This window comes from Lissotriton vulgaris, chromosome 1_1 (assembly GCF_964263255.1).
Source record: "Lissotriton vulgaris chromosome 1_1, aLisVul1.2, whole genome shotgun sequence".
Taxonomy (NCBI): domain Eukaryota; kingdom Metazoa; phylum Chordata; class Amphibia; order Caudata; family Salamandridae; genus Lissotriton; species Lissotriton vulgaris.
The window spans coordinates 92,108,029-92,131,095 of NC_141685.1; the positions used below are offsets into that span (position 1 = coordinate 92,108,029).

Here is a 23,067-nt window from a genome sequence, read left to right on the forward strand (position 1 = left end):
TCAATTACATGTGTAGATGTGAGTCTGGTGGTGCCTGATAACTGAAAGGCACACATTTGTTTACATACTTGGTAATCACACTAGACTCAGAGAGTGGGGCTCTTACTTTAATTCTGTTATACCGCCCTCCCCAATACATGGCCAATTATCCAGTACTTTTGGCAGAACAACTGGCCTCCCATGTAATAAAGTACTCTAAAACTGTCCTAGTGGGGGATTTAAATTATTGGTTCGATAGAACAGACACAGACACCCAAGCTGGAGAACTGAGGGATCTGCTTACAGATCTAAACCTGGTCCAACACATTCACTTTCCCACTCACCAGAAGGGTCACAGCCTGGACCAAATTTGGACATATAACTTACCACCATTCTCTCCTATTATAAGCCCTTGTATTTGGTCAGACCATTATCTCATCCAGTTCCCGCTAGAAATTCAAGGGCAGCACAAGGCCAAAACCTCCTATGGGAAAAGAGTTCCGTAAATGGAATCCATGGACCGCTCTGGGTTCATGGACACGTTGAACAACACCCTTCCCCCACTAGGCGAAGACCTGGAGGTTGACGAGAGGGCACTGTCCTCCTGGCTCCTCCACGCAGCAGATCTGTTCGCCCCCTCTGTATACTTATCTAACATTAGAGGCAATGATGCCCACAAATGGTTCACCCAGGAACTTAGAGCACTTAAATTAGGGGTAGACAGAAAGAAAGACAGTGGAGAGCCACCTACTCCTCACAGGATAGGGAAACTTTCTGCGTCACTAGGAAAAAATATCAAAAATTTTTAAGTCAACACAAACTCAACTACTTTTCCACAAAAATTCTATCTTCATCTAACAAGTCCAAAGATATTTTTAATATAGTCAATGAACTCTGTGACAACGACAGGACAGCCCCTTCAATAGCTCCTACGCAGAAGCTATGTGATTCCCTGAATAACTTTTTCAGAGAAAAAATTGTCACTATTAAATCGAGCATTGCCAGTTCCCCAACGTCACTTCCTTTGGATGACGTCTTTTATAATCCCTCTGTACTAGATGCCTTCCCGGCCATTGATGGTAAAACTTTTTCTTCACTTTTGACGAGGGTAAAGTCCGGATCCCCTAATGACATCTGCCCCCCCCCACATCTTCTCGGAAATCGGTCAGACTATCCCTCAGGGTATCCTACCCCTACTAAACAAATCACTGACCCAGGGCAGGGTACCTACTGGCTTTAAACACGCCCTGCTAATCCCTCTAATAAAAAAACCAGGTCTGGACCCCCGGGACTCATCAAATTATCGTCCCATATCCCTGTTGCCGTTCTTATCCAAGATATTGGAGGCTCACGTCTCCAATTGCCTTTCCAACTTTGTGGAAACCACTGGGTTTCTGGAGCCAAATCAAGCTGGGTTCCGTCCAGGCCATTCGACCGAGACGGTAACCCTGGCAGTCCAGAATACACTTCGGTGTAACGCAGACAGGGACGTCCACCAGGCACTGGTGCTTCTTGACCTGTCTGCTGCATTCGACACGGTCGACCACACTATTTTGGTCGGCTGTGTCGGGCAGGCAGGCCTCAGAGGTACTGCCCTGAGCTGGGTGGAATCATTTTTGTCTGACCGAACTCAAGCAGTGAGACTGGGCACCTTCACAGCCCCTAGAATTAAGAACGACTGTGGTGTCCCTCAGGGCTCTTCCCTGTCTCCCCTTTTATTTAATTTATACTTGCGTCCCCTCTTGTACTCCTTGAGGAAATTCAAAGTGTGGATCTTTAACTACGCAGATGATCTGCAATTGATTTTCCCCCTAGGGTCGCCGGATGCTGTCACTGAGTTTAGGGAGGTCATGGCTCATATCCAGAGATGGATGGGCCTTAACCACCTAAAACTTAACCCAGGCAAGACTGAACTGATCCTGCCTGGGAAGAGCGAACTCAGCTGGGGACCTCAATTTTGGCCTCCGGAGATGGGAAATCCCCCCTCCAAATCCCGCACGGTCAAGAGCCTTGGAGTCACCTTTAGTGAAGACCTCTCCTTGAAAGGTCAGGTAGGGTCAGTTGTTTCCGCATGCTTCTTTCAGCTGCGCAAGATCAGAAAGATTGCCCATTTCCTAACCCATTCTGCCCTGATACAGGTGACCATCGCCCTTGTGCTGTCTAGGCTGGACTACTCAAATAGTTTATATTTGGGCCTTCCAGCCGGGCAGCTCAAGAGGCTGCAGCTGGTTCAAAATTAGGCGGCCAGGCTGATCTGTGGGCTTCCTAAATGGCAGTCCATCAGGCCAGGCCTGGCAGATCTGCATTGGCTGCCGGTAGCCCAGAGGGCGGCTTTTAAAACCGGCTGCATTATCTTTAGGGCATTACAAGGCAAGGGTCCCAAATTTATCATCAACCTGCTTGCCAGATACGTCCCCTCTCGCAACCTCCGTTCTGGTCACAAAAGCTTGCTCACGGTGCCGGTTGTTAGGAAACAACGTCAGGGCGGCAGCTCCTTTCATTTTCTTGCTGCCTCCCTCTGGAACTCCTTGCCAGCTTCTTTAAGGTCACACAAGGATATTCTAGCCTTTAGACTAGCCTTTAAGACCTGGCTTTTTAGGGAAGCCTATCCTTAGATGTTCTAAGTTGTCCTCCTGTTGTTGTGTTGTGCTTCTGAAAAATTCCTACAGCGCCATGAAGCCTACGGGCGTACGTGCGCTTTATAAGTTAAATTTAACATAACATAACATACAATTTCATATATGTCTGATTTATTATTCCTATTACAGCGCCTTCTACCTTGAGAAGGCCCATCCTAGACCAGTGTGAGGACAAAACCCACGCCGACAAATGAGCGACCTGAAGTGTAATACTGAGAAAAAGTAACCTGGAGGATTGCTGCAAATTAAAGTAAATGAAAAAAAATTAATAAAGAACTACATAACAACAGCTGTGTGACCTAGAAGCCAATTGTTTCTCAATATAGTCCTAGTTTGTGATTACCTTACAGTGCTCACATTATCATCCACGCTAGAAGAGATGGGAGCCTGGGTTGTCTGGTCACAGAAGCTCATTTATATACAAAGGGGGTGACAGCCTGTTCACAACGCACAGCACAACTTGTTTACGTAAAGTGCTAGTACACAGAACAGGTTAAAGTCTTGTGTCTCTTTTTTTCGTTTTCTTTAATATATCCTACACCTTGCTCTGTTCTTCTCTTTCTCTCATTTCAATTCATCATAAATTACTCAAATTCACTATTGCTTTATCAGCACGGCACAAGTCGGAGGGTAGCCACTGTTTGAAGGGGTCCCCCTACTATTATCTATAAATGGTACTCAGTTCCACCTAGCTCCTTAGCCTGCAACTGGTAATTGTTACTTTGTGCCCCAGCACTGCAGACACAGGCCTCTGAGTGTTTGTTTGTGTGAGTGGCACAGAGATCTTGACAAAATTAGTCCTTCTATTGCTTAATACATTATAAATGTGAACCACTTTGGGGTTTAGGGGCTGGATAAAGAATAACGTCAGGAAACGAGCGCAAATTAAAAGCACATTTTATTTATTTGCTGAAAACTGTTTAAAAATGTAATTTCCAAGTTCCACTTATCTGTTTAAAAATATTTACACTTTCAGTCATTTCTGAATTTAGTTACAAAGTAATAGTGGGCAAAACACATGATGTATAAAAACTGAAACCAAAAACCTATTTTTACATTATTTTATGTTTCTTGTTTCTTGTTTTTAAAACAGGCCGTCAACCTTTCACATGAAAATTATTATAAGGGCCTGACATCACTTCTTGTGATGCCACTACATGTGACGTCACTGTGATTTGCATATGATAATGGGCTCCTTCTCTGTTTTCCTTACTTGTGCCCTGTTTATTGGCAGGACATGGGTCTATTGGTATTAAAAATAAACATATAAATTCACAGGTGTTCAGACCATTTCTCTGGTGATGTCACACATTGACATGTATTCGGCTGCTTCTTCTATTTTTAGGTGAGTACAAATAACGTGCCGTTCCCCCTCCTTCCATTTCTCTCTTTTTCTCCCCCTTTCTTTGTCTCTCTCGCTCTCTGGATCTCTCTCCCTCTCTATCTCCCACATACTCCTGTTAGCGTTAGCTTCATGAATGTCACTGCCACTTCTGGCATTCATATGACAAATCCTTCAGAACATTTGAGGACAAGGGACAATCAAGTGTGGAAGATGAGTTGCTGGGAGTGCAACTGATTGTCCTGGCACATATATGCTTTTGATGTGGGATTTCGCTATTTCACCACATTCTTCAAACAGAGTCTGCTGCTTACAATGTCTCAATTCTGGTACAAAGTAGAGTTTGGCAAGGCACCCAATGAATAGGGAGAGTCAAGTCAGAGAGGAGCCACGGGTCGCACTTAGTAATAAGGCACGAGGCACGAGCTGACCCATCAACTGAAACAGTTTGTATAAGATGCAGCAAACGTTACCTAAAACACAAGGTATATGCGCTTTTATATCTAAAAATAGGTTATTTCTTGAACACCTGTGCTTATTTCATTACATATACTGCAGTGGCATTTGTTAATAGTAATACATGCATTTTACCAATGAAGCTTCCATCTCCAGAGCCCTGACAACATGTCCACTCTGGGTGTGTTGGGTTTATAGGTTCTATCACTAATCTGACAAGTTAGCTGGAAAGACCGTTGTTAGTCCCAGTGTTGTTCAGTGTTGCTTTTACAGGTAGTGTGGTCAGGTGCGATTGAATGTTTTTCTTTGTATCTCTTCTTCACCAAATAAAAATCAACTATGTTTCTTTTCTTTTAATCCACATTGTGCTTGTCTCCCACTGTGCATCCTGGTACATACTGTCACTTTGCTATGTGTAGGGAAGTGAACAATCACTGGAAACAAACACTTTTATAATTCTGCAAATACTGTTATCTGTTTTTCTTCTTTACTGCTATTCGGGTCTTCTATCACCTGGTATTTCAATGTCCTACATAATTTGAATTTTATCTTTTTCCGTAATTCATTCCTCTCACAATAAATGCACTGTTCAGCTCTTGTCTATGTCCTCAGATGGGTCAATATTATTTTTGATGTTCTTAACTTCTTTCCGGAATCTCTGCATCTCTAGAATTATTTCCATGTGAGTTAAATGAAGGAGTGTATTCACTGAGGGCTGTGTGGGATCGAACATTGACAAAAGCCCTTCTCACTTTCAGTGCCCTTCTATGTTTTCCCCCTGTGTGTTCGCTGATGACTTTGTAGCTCAAATCGTCGACTAAAGCTCTTCCCACATTCATTGCACTTGAGGGGCTTTGTAAATGTAAATGTATTTGAGCTTGTAAAGCGCACTACTACCCGTAGGTTTCCTGGCGCTGTATAAAGCGCTGGGGAACCCGTACTGGCTTTCCCTGTGGGATGTATTGTATTGTATTGTAACTAAATTTGTAATGCACACAGCTACCCACATGGGGTCTCCCGGCGCCAGCAAAAAGGTAGTAGTGGTAGGGTCAGGCAATCATCACTGAGGGAAAAGAAAAGTTTTAAGCTTTTTACGAAATTTCGTAAGGGAAGGCTCGAGTTTTAACGGGGCAGGAAGAGAATTCCAAAGTTTAGGGGCAAGACAGGAGAAAGAACGACCGCCCATTCTTGCCAGTTTGTAACGTGGATGGTCCCTGCTGGAAGTCCCTAAGGTGGAGCCAGGCATCCCCGGCGTTGATGGGGCTGTTGTGGAGATTAGGCAAGCTAATGCCCAGAGTTGCCGAGTGGGACCCCTGATTAGAGTAGGCACCGAAGCGAGAATTATCGAGTCCGCTGACCCTAGTCCACGACCCCGAGTTTGTTTGTTGATGTTTTCGTAGGGTTGATAACTGACTAAAGCTCTTCAAACATTCACAGCAATAATATAGTTCTCCCCTGTGTGTATTCGCTGATGTGTTTGTAGGTCTGATAATTGACTAAAGCTCTTCTCACATTCATTGCACTTGAATGGTTTTTCTCCTGTGTGAGTTCGCTGATGATACCTTAATACTGAAGAGAAGCGAAAACTACTGTCACAAGCACCGCAATTATAGGGTTTTTCGCCTCTGTGTGTTTGCTGATGTGTTTGGAGGTTTGATAATCGACTAAAGCTCTTCCCACATTCATTGCACTTGAGTGGCTTTCCCCCTGTGTGTGTTTGTTGATGTTTTTGTAGGATTGATAACTGACTAAAGATCTTCAAACATTCACAGCATTCATATAGTTTTTCCCCTGTGTGTGTTCGCTGATGTCTTTGTAGTTCTGATAATTGACTAATGCTCTTCCCATAATCATTGCACTTAAATGGTTTTTCTACTGTGTGTGTTCGCTGATGATACCTTAATGCTGAAGAGCTGCAAAAACTACTCTCACATTCACTACAATGATAGGGTTTTTCCCCCGTGTGTGTTCGCTGCTGACTTTTCAGGCCTGATAACTGACTAAAGCTCTTTACACATTAATTGCACTTGAATAGTTTTCCCCCTGTGTGTGTTCGCTGATGTCTTTGAAGGTGTGATAACCGACTAAAGCACTTTGCACATTCACTGCACTTGAATGGTTTTTCACCTGTGTGTGTTCGCTGGTGTCTTTGAAGGTGTGATAACCGACTAAAGCACTTTGCACATTCACTGCACTTCAATGGTTTTCCCCCGGTGTGTGTTTGATTATGACGTTGAAGGCTTGATAACTGACTAAAGAACTTTGCACATTTACTGCACTTGAATTGTTTTTCCCCTGTGTGTGTTTGTTGATGTCTTTGAAGGTGTGATAACCGACTAAAGCACTTTGCACATTCACTGCACTTGAATTGTTTTTCCCCTGTGTGTGTTCGCTGATGTCTTTGAAGGTGTGATAACCGACTAAAGCACTTTGCACATTCAGTGCACTTGAATGGTTTTTCCCCTGTGTGTGTTCCCTGATGTTTTTGGAGGTTTGATAAGTGACTAAAGCACTTTGCACATTCACTGCACTTGAATGGTTTTTCCCCTGTGTGTGTTCGCTGATGTCTTTCAAGGTGTGATAACCGACTAAAGCACTTTACACACTCATTGCACTTGAATGGTTTTCCCCTGTGTGTGTTTGCTGATGATACCTTAATGCTGAAGAGTTGCGAAAACTACTGTCACATTCACTACATTGATAAGGTTTTTCCCCCGTGTGTGTTCGCTGATGATTTTTTATGTCTGATAGCTGGCTAAAGCTCTTCCCACATTCACTGCACTTGAATGGTTTTTCCCCCGTGTGTGTTAGATGATGACTTTTTAGGTCTGATAACTGACTAAAGCTCTTTACACATTTATTGCACTTGAATGGTTTTTCCCCTGTGTGTGTTCGCTGATGTCTTTGAAGGTGTGATAACCGACTAAAGCACTTTGCACTTTCACTGCACTTGAATGTTTTTTCTCTTGTGTGAGTTAGCTGATAAACCCTTAATGCTGAAGAGTCACGAAAACTACTGTCACATTCACTACAATGATAAGGTTTTTCCCTGTGTGTGTTCACTGATGACGTTTTAGGACTGATAACTGACTAAATCTCTTCCTACATTCATTTCAGTTGAATGGTTTTTCTCCTGTGTGTATTCGCTGATGTTTTTGGAGGTTTGATAATTGACTAAAGCACTTTGCACATTCACTGCACTTGAATGGTTTTTCCCCTGTGTGTGTTCGCTGATGTATTTGAAGGTGTGATAACCGACCAAAGCACTTTGCACATTCAGTGCACTTGAATGGTTTTTCCCCTGTGTGTGTTCCCTGATGTTTTTGGAGATTTGATAAGTGACTAAAGCACTTTGCACATTCACTGCACTTGAATGGTTTTTCCCCCGTGTGTGTTCGCTGATGTCTTTGAAGGTGTGATAACCGACTAAAGCACTTTGCACATTCACTGCACTTGAATGGTTTTTCCCCTGTGTGTGTTCGCTGATGTCTTTGAAGGTGTGATAACAGACTAAAGCATTTTTCACATTCAGTGCACTTGAATGGTTTTTCTCCTGTGTGTGTTCCCTGATGTTTTTGGAGGCTTGATAAGTGACTAAAGCACTTTGCACATTCACTGCACTTGAATGGTTTTTCCCCTGTGTGTGTTCGCTGATGTCTTTCAAGGTCTGATAACTGACTAAAGCTCTTTACACATTCACTGCACTTGAATGGTTTTTCCCCTGTGTGTGTTCGCTGATGTATTTGAAGGTGTGATAACCGACTAAAGCACTTTGCACATTCACTGCACTTGAATGGTTTTTCTCCTGTGTGAGTTCGCTGATGAACCCTTAATGCTGAAGAGTCACGAAAACTACAGTCACATTCACCACAATGATAAGGTTTTTCCCCCGTGTGTGTTAGCTGATGACGTTTTAGGACTGATAACTGACTAAATCTCTTCCCACATTCAATGCACTTGAATGGCTTTTCCCCTGTGTGTGTTCGCTGGTGTATTTGTAGTTCCCATAACCTAATAAAGCTCTTGACACATTCACTGCACTTGAATGTCTTTTCCCCTGTGTATGTGTGCTGATGAAGCTTGAGTAGTGAAGACAAACTAAAGCTCTTGCTGCATGTGTATGATTCTTCTTTCTTGGTTAGTATCTGTGGGTCGGGTATATATTTGTCTACATCCCAAGACTGCATTTCCTGATGGGCAGACATGGCTGATAAAGCACTTGTGTTTTTCTCACACACTTTATATGTGTGCAGTATTTTGCACGTTTGATTTCTGTTTTAACAATAAAATGCGATAGCCACCAAATAATTGCCACACTCCTAATATGTAGAAGGTGTCTTTGTAGGCGATTGTGCCTTTAGATTGGATTATGGCTATGCCCGATTGCGGGTAAAGTTGTATCTTCCTTTTGGCCGGTGCAAATCGGAACAGTCTGTTGTATTGTAGATACAAGAACTCCTCTTTCCTTTACCCGTCAGTTGTCCAGCTCCGCTCTGTTGTGCTCTTCTCTGGTTACTGTGGTTTGGCCAGAAAGAGTTTACAATTCTCCTAGAGCACGGAGTGATGGTTTGTCATCATTTTATAAAACAGAGCACTGTGGTAATCACATCATACCAATCTCAGGATCAAAGCTAGTATTAGGTACTTGTTTATACAGGAGGTGGTTTGTTATTGTTGTTGCCTTAATTTTCCTAAGGTCATTTATTCGTCTTTTGGCATGGAGGTGCACAGCTCAGCATCTTACAATCACTGAAATGCCCTTGATGCTTCATCCGGGATCTGTCAGTTTGTGTGCACGTTCCTCTGTCGCCGACTGCACTGACGCTGTCCTCAGTACTGTAGCTCATTATTTCTGCTATTATTGAAGATTTACAGCATTCGCTTCATTATTGATGGTCAATTCATACATTCAAGGCTTGTTTTCTGTTGGATGTAAAGATATTGAAAATTACTAAATTGAAACAAAATGGAATGAGAATTCACAATGTTTAACTGGTTGTAAAAGACATTTCTGGGGAGATTTACCAAATCTCCACGCAATGCAGCACAGGCCTCCCCCTGCGAGGCTGCGCTGCGTGACAGGGAGGGAGCAGGAGAGCCCCATATTTTCAAAGATATGGCTCTCTCCTCCCCTTTCCCTTGTGCTGGCAGTGATTACAGAAGCCCTGCGCCGTGCACATACCTTAGCACCAGAGCGCTAGGGTGTTTGTGTGTGTGTGAGTCCAGCATAGGTTTTGTACAGGAAGGACACCCTTCCTGTACAAAATACTATGACTAGACATGAGGGAAACCTTTTCCAACTTTGTATGATTGTTACACAGTGCAGGGGAACAAAGGGAAGGCTTGGGTCCTGTCACTGACCGGCCTGGACCACTGCAATGAAGAAAACAGAAACAAATTGCCAGAAAGGTTTGATTACTCGTACTACCCCCCCAAGTCAGTAAATTACTAGGTTGGACAACAATTTGATTAAATTGATTTTTGTATTATGAAAAACTGTTTTCAAAGAAATTCATCATATGTCATCAAAAAAACACATTCATTGACAATTACATACATTGAAAATAATACATAAATATGGAAAAGATATATATACAACCAATTACTGTACAAAATCGCAAGACAACTCTACAATGCCTCAAATTGATTGATTGTGAGGCACCGGTCATTTATATAAACATAAAGACAAGCGGACATTCAATTTATTGTAACAGCCTTCTTGTCTAAACCAGCCTGAGATTTATATTTTTTGCAAGGGAGTCTAGTTCAGGGGGAATGAGCAGGATGAATTATGCAGTTGTAGTACATTCTTTTGCCCCTGATTGGCCCCTTCCTTTATTCTTTCTCAGGCGGAAAGTAGTACGAGTAATCAAACCTTTCTGGCCATTTGTTTCTGTTTACTTTGTTACACAGTGCAGCACACAAGCAAAGTCAGAAAAGGAAGGAGAAATGAAAGCATTTCTCCTTCCAAGCGCCTAGTTTAAAGGGGCGCAGTTTTCTCACGCTAAACCTAATCTACTATATTTGGTAAATTGAGTTTAGCGTGAGAAACAATGGGTGGTTGCACGGGAACGCCCATGCCCCACCATTATTTACAACAAGGGGTGGTGAGGGACAGAGTCTCTGAATTAAGCAGAAAGCTCTCACCCAGTCAAGAGATCAGGGCTAGATCCAACACCGTTTTTTAGCTCACTGCACCATCCCAGTTTCAGAACCTGGCTGTATGCAAATTAGTCTGTTCCTGTCCCAGTGCATGATGGGAACAGGGCAAACCAAACTACAGAAGCCAATTCTTACACTGGGAAGGAAACAAGCTCCCGGGGACCGGTTTCTGGCATTACAGCCGTCTTCGGCCCGGTTTGCTTGAATCCTGATGGTGCAATGAGCAAGGGTCTCACATCTGAGAATACCCTTCCACGCTTAGGGTGTACAAAAATATTTACAAAAAGGGGTGGTGAGGGACAGAGTCTCTGAATTAAGCAGAAAGCTCTCACCCAGTCAAAAGATCAGGGCTAGATCCAACACCGTTTTTTAGCTCACTGCACCATCCCAGTTTCAGAACCTGGCTGTATGCAAATTAGTCTGTTCCTGTCCCAGTGCATGATGGGAACAGGACAAACCAAACTACAGAAGCCAATTCTTACACTGGGAAGGAAACAAGCTCCCGGGGACCGGTTTCTGGCATTACAGCCGTCTTCGGCCCGGTTTGCTTGAATCCTGATGGTGCAATGAGCAAGGGTCTCACATCTGAGAATACCCTTCCACGCTTGGGGTGGACAAAAATATTTACAAAAAGGGGTGGTGAGGGACAGAGTCTCTGAATTAAGCAGAAAGCTCTCACCCAGTCAAAAGATCAGGGCTAGATCCAACACCGTTTTTTAGCTCACTGCACCATCCCAGTTTCAGAACCTGGCTGTATGCAAATTAGTCTGTTCCTGTCCCAGTGCATGATGGGAACAGGACAAACCAAACTACAGAAGCCAATTCTTACACTGGGAAGGAAACAAGCTCCCGGGGACCGGTTTCTGGCATTACAGCCGTCTTCGGCCCGGTTTGCTTGAATCCTGATGGTGCAATGAGCAAGGGTCTCACATCTGAGAATACCCTTCCACGCTTAGGGTGGACAAAAATATTTACAAAAAGGGGTGGTGAGGGACAGAGTCTCTGAATTAAGCAGAAAGCTCTCACCCAGTCAAAAGATCAGGGCTAGATCCAACACCGTTTTTTAGCTCACTGCACCATCCCAGTTTCAGAACCTGGCTGTATGCAAATTAGTCTGTTCCTGTCCCAGTGCATGATGGGAACAGGACAAACCAAACTACAGAAGCCAATTCTTACACTGGGAAGGAAACAAGCTCCCGGGTCCCCGGTAGCTTGTCTCCTTTCTGGTAAAGAATTGGCTTGGTAGTTTAGTCTGCCCTGTTCCCATGATGCACTGGGCCAGGGACAGACTGATTTGCATATAGCCAGGTTCTGAGCTGGGATGGGGCAGTGAGATAAATAACGGTGATGGATCAAGCCCTGATCTTTGGACTGGGTAAGAGTGGTCTGCTCAATTCAGACACTCTGTTCATCACCACCCCCTTTTGTAAATCGATTTTGGCCACTATAGGTGTGGCAGGGTATACTCAGACATGAGTCCCTTTCTCACTGCTCCATCAGGATTCAAGCAAGCCGGGCCGAAGAGGCTGAAATGCCAGAAACCGGTCCCCGGTAGCTTGTCTCCTTTCTGGTAAAGAATTGGCTTGGTAGTTTAGTCTGCCCTGTTCCCATGATGCACTGGGCCAGGGACAGACTGATTTGCATATAGCCAGGTTCTGAGCTGGGATGGGGCAGTGAGATAAATAACGGTGATGGATCAAGCCCTGATCTTTGGACTGGGTAAGAGTGGTCTGCTCAATTCAGACACTCTGTTCATCACCACCCCCTTTTGTAAATCGATTTTGGCCACTATAGGTGTGGCAGGGTATACTCAGACATGAGTCCCTTTCTCACTGCTCCATCAGGATTCAAGCAAGCCGGGCCGAAGAGGCTGAAATGCCAGAAACCGGTCCCCGGTAGCTTGTCTCCTTTCTGGTAAAGAATTGGCTTGGTAGTTTAGTCTGCCCTGTTCCCATGATGCACTGGGCCAGGGACAGACTGATTTGCATATAGCCAGGTTCTGAGCTGGGATGGGGCAGTGAGATAAATAACGGTGATGGATCAAGCCCTGATCTTTGGACTGGGTAAGAGTGGTCTGCTCAATTCAGACACTCTGTTCATCACCACCCCCTTTTGTAAATCGATTTTGGCCACTATAGGTGTGGCAGGGTATACTCAGACATGAGTCCCTTTCTCACTGCTCCATCAGGATTCAAGCAAGCCGGGCCGAAGAGGCTGAAATGCCAGAAACCGGTCCCCGGTAGCTTGTCTCCTTTCTGGTAAAGAATTGGCTTGGTAGTTTAGTCTGCCCTGTTCCCATGATGCACTGGGCCAGGGACAGACTGATTTGCATATAGCCAGGTTCTGAGCTGGGATGGGGCAGTGAGATAAATAACGGTGATGGATCAAGCCCTGATCTTTGGACTGGGTAAGAGTGGTCTGCTCAATTCAGACACTCTGTTCATCACCACCCCCTTTTGTAAATCGATTTTGGCCACTATAGGTGTGGCAGGGTATACTCAGACATGAGTCCCTTTCTCACTGCTCCATCAGGATTCAAGCAAGCCGGGCCGAAGAGGCTGAAATGCCAGAAACCGGTCCCCGGTAGCTTGTCTCCTTTCTGGTAAAGAATTGGCTTGGTAGTTTAGTCTGCCCTGTTCCCATGATGCACTGGGCCAGGGACAGACTGATTTGCATATAGCCAGGTTCTGAGCTGGGATGGGGCAGTGAGATAAATAACGGTGATGGATCAAGCCCTGATCTTTGGACTGGGTAAGAGTGGTCTGCTCAATTCAGACACTCTGTTCATCACCACCCCCTTTTGTAAATCGATTTTGGCCACTATAGGTGTGGCAGGGTATACTCAGACATGAGTCCCTTTCTCACTGCTCCATCAGGATTCAAGCAAGCCGGGCCGAAGAGGCTGAAATGCCAGAAACCGGTCCCCGGTAGCTTGTCTCCTTTCTGGTAAAGAATTGGCTTGGTAGTTTAGTCTGCCCTGTTCCCATGATGCACTGGGCCAGGGACAGACTGATTTGCATATAGCCAGGTTCTGAGCTGGGATGGGGCAGTGAGATAAATAACGGTGATGGATCAAGCCCTGATCTTTGGACTGGGTAAGAGTGGTCTGCTCAATTCAGACACTCTGTTCATCACCACCCCCTTTTGTAAATCGATCATGCCCCACCATTGGCAGGCCCCAAGGTGCAAAATAACGTGAAGCAGTGTTGCGTGTTTATCTAGGTTCCTGATCGATACTGTGACCTTATGCCCCTATTCGGCTATAAATCCATTTATTCCCTATATTGGCATAACCGTTCAAGTGCGATTTTCTGAAAAGTCATCTCTGGCCTCACACGAACAGAGCCACATTCCAGCATAGTTCTCTCTGCCACTTCCTTTGCGACCAATTAGTGCAATGACAGAGCAGTAGTCATTATCTGATATTCCTAGATAACACTCCGAGTTCTTCAACAAGATAAAAATTTAGCAAACCTGGAAATCCCTGCTTGCTATGTTTTGATTAGTAATGGAACTCTAATGAGCAACTGATAACTATCACTTCCTAGTGACATCTTTAATTGACGTCTTATGTCCAGCAAACTTGCGTCAAACCCGGCACCTGTCAGGTATAAATATTACCAACGTTGCCTTAAGCAATGCGAGCTACTGTTGCTGAAGCCAGCTGCCTGCAAGACCCCGTGTTGGTAAATCTAGCACTCTGTCGCTGCAGCCTGCTGTCCCTGTGGTGGTGAAGCTGCTGATACCATTATCGCCGCTAAAGCGCGAACTCTGGTGCAGTACGCTTAAGGAGCTGAACAGCCGTCCCTCTGCGAAGACATCCAGCAGATTCCAGCTGCCCGCGGACGCTGTCCCCCCTCCTTCCTCGACGCGCTGAAGAGACCCGCTGCCTTTCTCCTGCAGAGAAATCCAGCTACGGCGTTTCCGGTTTACCCTCACGGGTGACTGGGATATCGAGAGAGACCCTGAAGGAGATACCAATCCTCCATCATTCTATTCAGAGGTATGGTGTTGACTAAACCCTTAGACGAGAATTCTTGAAACAAACCTTGGCAAAACCAACTTAACTTAAAGCTACTTACTTGCTCCCCTTTCACGTGTTAGGCTTAGGTCAGGCACACTGGGGTAGGCTTAGTTAGAAGCACCAGTTGAGTATGTTAGCCTAATGTATATATGACTGTATATATGTTTTATTACTTTTAAACCATTGTATGGCTAAGAAACCATATCAATGCTTTTACAGTTCTATTTCGCAATACTTATCTTACTGTACGTACTTTTTATAATAACAATTATTGCAATTGTGGCAATACATTTCTCTTGTACGAGAAGAAAGACTGTTCAATAAATGTTCACCTTTATTGACAAACGCCCGTCTCTCTATTCTCTACATATCGTGAAAGTAAACTGCACTAGACTGACTGAGTGAAATACATGTCTATTGTTTCACACGACCCTAGAGATTGACTCTTGATCTGAGGAGCAAAGTTGTCATGTTGCACGGTTGTTGGAAAACTGAATCCCTTCTTGTCTGTGCCAAGGAAGCCGATCACTTCCTATGCAGAGAAGAAAGTTTCTAGTGACCTCTGAGCTAGTTGGTAACACAACCCAATTAAGTTTAGCATAGTCAGTGGAGGCCTGGAATATCTGCAGTTCCACGTCGATACTACTGTTTATGTTATTCCAATGCGCAGGGCCTAGTGGGAAACTAGGAACTACACTACATGGCGCCCAAACGTTTGGTAAGGCGATAAACTAACGCAAGACTTTTAGAGTAACTCAGTCGTGCATATTTCACACCCCTTTCTCCCGTAAATACTCCACTAGACGTCTGGAGTGGGTGAAAGGTTAAAATCCGCCCGACCTTAGTAGGAAGAGATTCCTATGTAAAGCTCTGGTTTATTCAACGTTGAAGGATACAGTGTTCCAAAATATTGTGCACCTAATCTTTGTCTCCTTGGAGACCTACTCTGCAAAGCCTGCATTTTTATAAAATGTCAGACAGTGAAGAAGAAAGGGAAGCAGCTAGACTGGCATCCCTACTAATAGAGGAAGATACGAGTCTCCTGGAAACAGACCCGGATGCTATTATCATCCAGGTCCACTTAAGAAGATCTATAACTTTAAAACTTATAGAAAACGGACTGACACCTCTAGGTGGTACAGTAGTCTTCGTGATAGAGGCTCACGAGTATCGGCAGACAGAGGTATTCTATTCATGGATAAACTTTCCAGCGGTAAACGCTATAACAAAAGAGTTTCACTATTATAAAATAGAGAAACCTCCGGAAGAGTACGCTCCTTTCGAGGAGATTGAAATTCCACTTAAATTTCAAGAGCACCTGCTCTGGTTTAATGGCGCCCTAAAACACAATGATCACATTACCAGGCTCGGTCCACTAGGTAGACCAGGAGCCACGTGGCCGGTTCTAGCCAGCTACACACCACATCCGGACATTGTAAAAATGTCTAGAGAAGAGCTGTTAGTACAGCTAAACACATTAATAAAAATACATAGGCAATTAGTCCAATATGTAATGCGGATTGCTACAGTCCAGCCAGCTGTTAATACACCACAGCTGACCCCTCATCAGGGGAACACAAATAAAATTACACCACAGAACATACAGTCATGTCTTGGTAAAACACCCGTAAAACGGGAACAAATTCCTTTCTGGTTAGCACAGAAAATCACTCAAATAGAGGCAGTATTTCCTGATACTACCCCTATTGAGAAACACAGAATCTTGACCATCTGCCTTCCTATGGGAATCGCACCACACGTGGAGGACTGTGACACTTGGGGTACAGTCTTTGCTTCCATTTACACAAAAACACACGGTGTTCCGTCTATGGCGGTAATACCAGAAGTGCTAAAACAGATTCAAAATGAATTCGGTCCAGAGCCCGCTTTAAATCTAGGTATGAAATTACTGAAAGACTTCAAGCAGGTCTCGGCTATATTATTAGCCAATATAAGAGGAGAAGCAGCATCTGTGGCGATCCGCCAGAAGTTGAAGGAAACAGAAATAAAAGATCCTGTTGAGCTTGCCAAAATCATAGAAAAATGCTATGAAGAATTAGGTAAAGACAGCTTGGGTGGGAAACCGGTAAAGCCCCAACTGCTCGAAAATCCTGAAAAATTATTTATTAAAAATAATTCAAACACTCCTAAAAAGAGCTGGGATGGAAATAAACAATCCAATCCCAAGGAAAAAGTTTTCCAGTCCAGAGGAAGGTCTCCTCGACGGAGGGAAAGAACTCCGACTCGAGAACGCCAGTCTCCCCAACGGGAGCCCTCTGAGAAAAGATATAACCTTAGAAATAGGGATAATATAAAAAAACCTGATAGATATCAAAGTATTGATACACGTCCCTCTCAATCTCTTCCACAGAATTCGGAAAGAAGAGGACGGTCACACCCAGGAGAGCACACCAAGTCCAAAGACAAGGAACCTGCTCAGAGTAAAAAATCTCAATTTCAGAAAAAGAAGGTAGCCAGTATTAGAGTAATCAACCATGCCGAGAATACTGAGGACACAGTTGAAAAACGGGGAGTGGGCATTGACAATGTTGGACAGTGCAGCAGAAATCAGTATAGCGCGCAAGATCTTGATGAGTCATCTGGAGACAGTGGACACGAATGAATACATTCAGGTTGAAACTGCCGACACCAGACTTAGCGAGCCCCATAAAATATACGAAATAACATTGCGTATGGAGGGTGATAAGACTAGGAAAATTAAGGGTCTATTTTGGGATAAGCTCTCAAAAGGCTATGATATTCTGTTAGCTGAAAAAGATTGGCCCCCAGAGTTTGTCAGGGAGTGCCCTCGTGGCGAAGAAGTGATTATGCCTGCCTTCTCGAATCACATTCCGATTCACAAAAAATATACCTATGCAAGGAAATGGGCAGTAGCCCAGGCACCTTCATTGTATAAAAATCATGTAGGATGGGATGAGGATTCACCTCCTCACAAAATCCAATTAGAAAGTGAACCAACTGCCCAACGGCAGTATCCCATAAAGCAAGAAGCTAAAAAACAGGTCAGGGAGATCTTAGATCAACTTGAGTACCAGGGGATGATTGAAACATGCACCTCTCAAATGAACAATCCTTTGTTTCCTGTCTCCAAGCCAGACAATTCATATCGTCTAGTTTTGGACTACAGACACCTTAATACATGTTGCAAAACTTTTGCAGTACAAAACTCGCATAGTGCAGCCCTAATGAATAATATAGTTAGGAAAAAATATAAAACGACATTAGACATTTCTAATGGTTTCTTTTGTCAAAACATTGCACCAGAAAGCAGATATTTGACCGCTTTCTCTGCATTTGGGTCACAGAAAAAATTCTGTCGACTCCCACAGGGGTTCAAGAACAGCCCAGGACTATTCTCAGCTAGGGTAACAGAGTTACTACAAATCTATGATGATGAGGCATTATCTTACGTAGATGATATTTATCTCACAGACGACGACTTGGATACTCACTTGAAAAGAGTGAACACCATCATACTTGGGTTCGCAGCAGAGGGTTACAAATTCAACTTTAAAAAGTCCCGAATTGCCCATCTGACAGTACTGTTTTTAGGGTACGAATTATCAAGTGAAGGGAAAAGCCTAGCGGACAACTTCTTAGAGAAGAGCGCTGTACTCCAAGCTCCAAAAACGCTGAAGAATTTACAATCCATTCTAGGTTTTCTGAATTTCGGAAGAACTTACATTCTAAATTACGCAGAGAGGGTTAAACCTCTCTACGAACTAATTAAACCTGATTTTAAACAAATCAATTGGACTCAAAAACACACAGAAATTTTGAGATCACTGCAAACAGACATGTTGGCAAAAACAAAATTAGATACACGTGACAACACGATCGATCTTGTAATCCGAGTCATCCCAGGAAGATGCGGATTCACGTACCTAACCTCTAATGAGGGAGAAAAGGTACCAATTGCAATTAAATCTCACTTGTACACACAAGCAGAAAAAGCATTCAGTCACACAGAAAGAACTGTGAACGCAGTGCAAATCGCATTAGCAAATGAACGAGAACTAGAACACGGCAAACGGATTAATATCCTTACAGCGGAATCCGCCTTCGAAGCGCTATTCAGCCCAGTAAACCTGCCTACAGTGTCACTGGATCCGAAATGGATACAGTGTATAGATTCTCTAGGAGCGGAAGACGTGAAATACTATTTCGCCCCGCAATACGAAGAACTGAATGATTTAGAATATGAAGAAGAAAATCCTCTGCCAATCGAAATTCTACCTCTCCCACAATACGCATGTATAATCTATACAGATAGCTTTGTACAGCATTTCAACGTAGAGAGAAAATCCTACGATGCAGCATGTGCGATCATCAAAGGTCGTTGGCTGTGCGGTAAATTCAGACCGAAAGTAACAAAAACTGAATCTGTAAGAAACTGTTCGGTTCAAAGAACTGAAATCAGATCTTTAAAGATGGAGCTCGAAAATGCAGAACGCTAATTCCCGACACTTATAGTGTGCGATTCTCATTTTTGCGTCAACTCTTACAACAATAAACTGCAGAGTTGGATCGAAAACGACTACAAAGATGACACAGGTGCCACAATAAAGCATCAATTGCTCTGGAAACAGGTAGCTCTTTTACACAAAGAACTACAAAAGACTCACGTGATTCACGCACAGAGTCTACGACGTGATGGCGTTCACGTTGCAGGGAATTCATTGGCTAATACAGCCACAGCGGAAGCAACTAAACCGGCTTCCGTAGCCACAAAAAAGCATACAGATAAGTCCATAGATGGGGAAACCATGCTGGCAGTAAAAACGACCGTAAAAGGCGACTGTGCAGCACTACCCGTGAACTATCCACTCAATTATGCATACGTAATCGATGCAAACTCCGTTCCTTTTGCTCGAATCCCTGGAGTGGGGGACAGAGTAATTCCAAACAGGAGCAGGAGGGGCTTCCTCTTACTGGAAGCACACATGGGGTTGGGTCTGAAACACCAAACAATCAAAGCCTCTCTGAAAGAATTACAATCAGAATACTGGCGGCCAGGAATGAGTATAGATATTCAATGTTTTGCTCAAAATTGTGAAGACTGCAACAGAGATCGCAGTAATGAACAGGCCAGTGTAGTTTCAGGATCCCTTCTAGACAGCATAAGGCGGTCTATCTGCGCAATCAAAGAAGAGAAGCGCGTCCCAGTGTACACCATTAAGACGAAAAGCACTTAAAAAATGAGGCCTCCAGCGCTCGGCTGACGCTAGAACGGTTATAAAAGATTTGCGAGTCCATATCGGCATATACGCAATTACCACGTTCCATTCTGACCAGGGTCCTGCTTTCAGCTCTCGAGCTTATAGGGAGGCCATGGCTAGCATGGGAATTGGGTTGCGGTATTCTTGTCCGTCATACCCCGGAAGGGAATAGTGTGGTAGAAAGAAAAAACCGGGGCATAAAGCAATCTATAACAGCGAAGGTATTAGGTTCAGGCGCTGGGTGGGTCAAACATTTAATAAGTGTCCAGACTAGTCTTAACAACATGCCAAGAAATTCTCTAAAAGGTTTCAGCCCATACGAACTATTGTTCGGAATTAGAATGCGAGTTCAGGACCTCGATAGTCAGATGTCAGTGGTACAAGAAAAAACAACAGACTTTGACATCAAGGATCGTTTGGCTGTTTTACAGGAACTGAATGAAACAAGAAAATCATTAAGCAACATAAAGTTAAAGCAACAGCCAAGTACCACTGACAAGGCACCACCAGCAACAGCCCCAGCAAGGCCTGTCTGGATTCCAAAGATTGGGGATCTAGTCAGAGAAAAGATCGCGGTTAAGAAGGAATTTGGGCCTTCTTACAGAAAAGCAGTACCTGTCTTGGCAGTCACCGGAACAAGATCAGTTGTGCTACCGCCCCTTGCTGGTAAAAAGGAGAACAGAGTCGTGTCCATCGATCTGGTAAAACCACAAGCATGTGGCCTATAATCAACAGTAGGCCCAGTGGACTCCCAAGAAACAACAGAATACCCAAACTTGCAACGATCCAAGAGGTTCAAACTGAAAGACTCATCACATTCGATCAGCCTGCAGTGCACAATGAAGGACTATGCAATAATGCCATGGAACTCGTGCCTCTTTATTTATTTATTTATTTTAAACATTTCTAAAGCGCAACATATACCCGTGGGTGTCTTGGCGCTATGACTTAGGCTAGCGGTCTCCGGTTAATCATGGTATCTACCTTGGGGAAAGTTTGTGCTGGACGGTTATTGGTCAAATAGCCATGTTTTTACAAGTTTTCTGAATTGAAGTAATGAGGGTGCCGATTTTAGTTCCATTGGAAGCATGTTCCAAAGTTTGGCTGCAGAGTTGATGAAGCTTCGGTCGCCCCATTTAACAGTCCTAGTTCGTGGCACAACCAGAAGAAGTCTCTGTTCCGATCGAAGAGATCTTTTCGGGAGGTAGTGGCATAGTTTTTGTTTAAGAAACGCTGGGCCCTGACCCTTGAGAGCTTTAAAGGTGAGACACAAGGTCTTGAATCTGATACGATTTCTCACCGTTAACCAGTGGAGGTTTCTTATTGCTTGTTTGGTGGACTGAAATCTGGGGATGCCTGCTAGCAGCCTTGCAGCAGCATTTTGAATAAGCTGCAATTTGGCCACCACCCTTGCCTGCGCGTTTACAAAAAGTCCATTACAATAGTCAAGTGATGAGAGTACCAAGGAGGTCACCACTGTTTTCCTTGTGCTTTCGGGTAGATATGGTAGGATTTTTCTAATGATCTTGAGTTTATAAAAGGCAGAGGACGCTACCTGGTTGGCATGGTTAGCGAAACTGAGGTTGTCGTCAAAGACGATTCCCAGATTCCTAACTTTGTGTACCGGTTCTGGGGGGGCTCCAAGCGAAGTTGGCCACCATGTGTTGGACCAATGTGGGGATAATTTTCCGAAGATCATTACCTCCGTTTTATCTGAATTGAGGCGCAAACAGTTCTCGGCCATCCAATCCTTAATGGCCACCATACCTTCCTGGAAGCTGGCAGCTACTTCTTCACCGTCGTTCTTAATCGCGATCACCAATTGGGTGTCGTCGGCGTATGAGGTAAGGCTCATCCGGTAGTTCTTAATTACCCTAGCTAAGTCCGACACGTAGATGTTAAAGAGTGTCGGACTTAGGGATGAGCCCTGCGGAACGCCACAAGGGAGGGCGAGCTCGGTGGATTGAAATTCGCCCAAGGTCAATGCCTGCGTCCTATTCGACAGAAACGAGGCTAGAAGCTCTTTGGCCAGTGAGCAAATGCCCATCTCTTCGACACGGTCAATCAGGACCGCGTGATTGACCGTGTCGAAGGCTGCCGAGAGGTCCAGTAGGATCAATATCGCTGTTCCTCCTTGGTCTCTGATGGTTCTTATATCATCGGCAGCCTTTATAAGAGCGGTCTCAGTTCCATGAAGTTTGCGGAATCCGAACTGGGACTCGTCCAGGAGATTGTTCTGTTCAATATACTCGGCTAATTGGCTGTTCATCGCTTTTTCCACTATTTTGGCCAGGAAAGGCAGGCTAGCGATAGGTCTGTAGTTTTTAAGGATCGTTTTCTCTAAACCACTCTTTTTGAGGAGGGGTTTTAGTAGTGTATTTTTTAACTTGTCTGGGAAGATGCCAGAATGGAACATGGCGTTGCAGATTGGAGTGATGACTTCACTAACCAGGTCATTTACTGGAGAGAGAATTTTGGGGGGGCAAGGATCCAAGGATGAGCCGGTTTTTACCTGTCTCATGATATCTATTATCTCTTCCTTAGTCACGTCCCTGAATTTAGCAAATAAGCAATCCGGGATCTTTTTTGGTTGTTTTGGTTGTTTGTTGGTGTTAGATGCAGTCACCGAAAATTCAGAATAGATGTCATTGACTTTTGAGTAAAAGAAGCTTGCCAAATTGTTACAAAATTCCTGTGTTTGGGGGGGACTCAAGTCTATCACTTTTCCTGACAAGGTCTTGACTACTTCAAACAGTTGCCGACTTGAATTTTTCGACTTTTCAATTTGCTGCTCAAAATATTTCTTTTTTTCCTCCTGAATCATGTATTTGTAAGTGGCTAGTTCGTTTTTATACTTGGCCTTACTCATGTTATCATAAGTTTTTCGCCATATTCTTTCCTCATGTCTACAGATCTGTTTTTGCTTTCTGAGGGTCTCTGAATACCACGGTGCAGAAGGCACTTTTCTATTTTTCGAGATAGTTTTTAATGGAGCATGCTTTTCCACCGCGTTGCCTACCCAGTTAAGAAACTGACCTACTGCTTCAGTAGGATTGGGCTGGATTTCCGGGCGAGTATTGGTCAGAGATGTCCTAAAGGTGTCGTAGTCGATGTCCTTCCATACTCTAAATTTGTTCTGAGAGGAGGTCTGTTTAGCAGGGTTGATCCGTTTACTCGGTAGGCGACACCCTATGGCATGATGATCTGTCCATGTCAATGGCAATA

General features: G+C 44.0%; 1 protein-coding gene and 1 pseudogene across 1 annotated transcript; both read right to left on the reverse strand.

The window, feature by feature from the left end:
* Nucleotides 1-3,498: 3,498 nt before the first annotated feature.
* LOC147737517 (uncharacterized) lies at nucleotides 3,499-7,215 on the reverse strand. The gene is made up of 2 exons (XM_086935970.1): nucleotides 6,922-7,215; nucleotides 3,499-6,752 (listed from the first exon to the last, which is right to left on the reverse strand). Exons 1-2 carry the CDS (start codon nucleotides 6,936-6,938, stop codon nucleotides 6,434-6,436), a joined length of 336 nt encoding a protein of 111 aa, XP_086792096.1. The 5' UTR covers nucleotides 6,939-7,215; the 3' UTR covers nucleotides 3,499-6,433.
* Nucleotides 7,216-7,356: 141 nt separating this feature from the next.
* On the reverse strand, nucleotides 7,357-8,621 carry LOC147737518 (uncharacterized; annotated as a pseudogene).
* Between the last annotated feature and the right edge of the window lie 14,446 nt (nucleotides 8,622-23,067).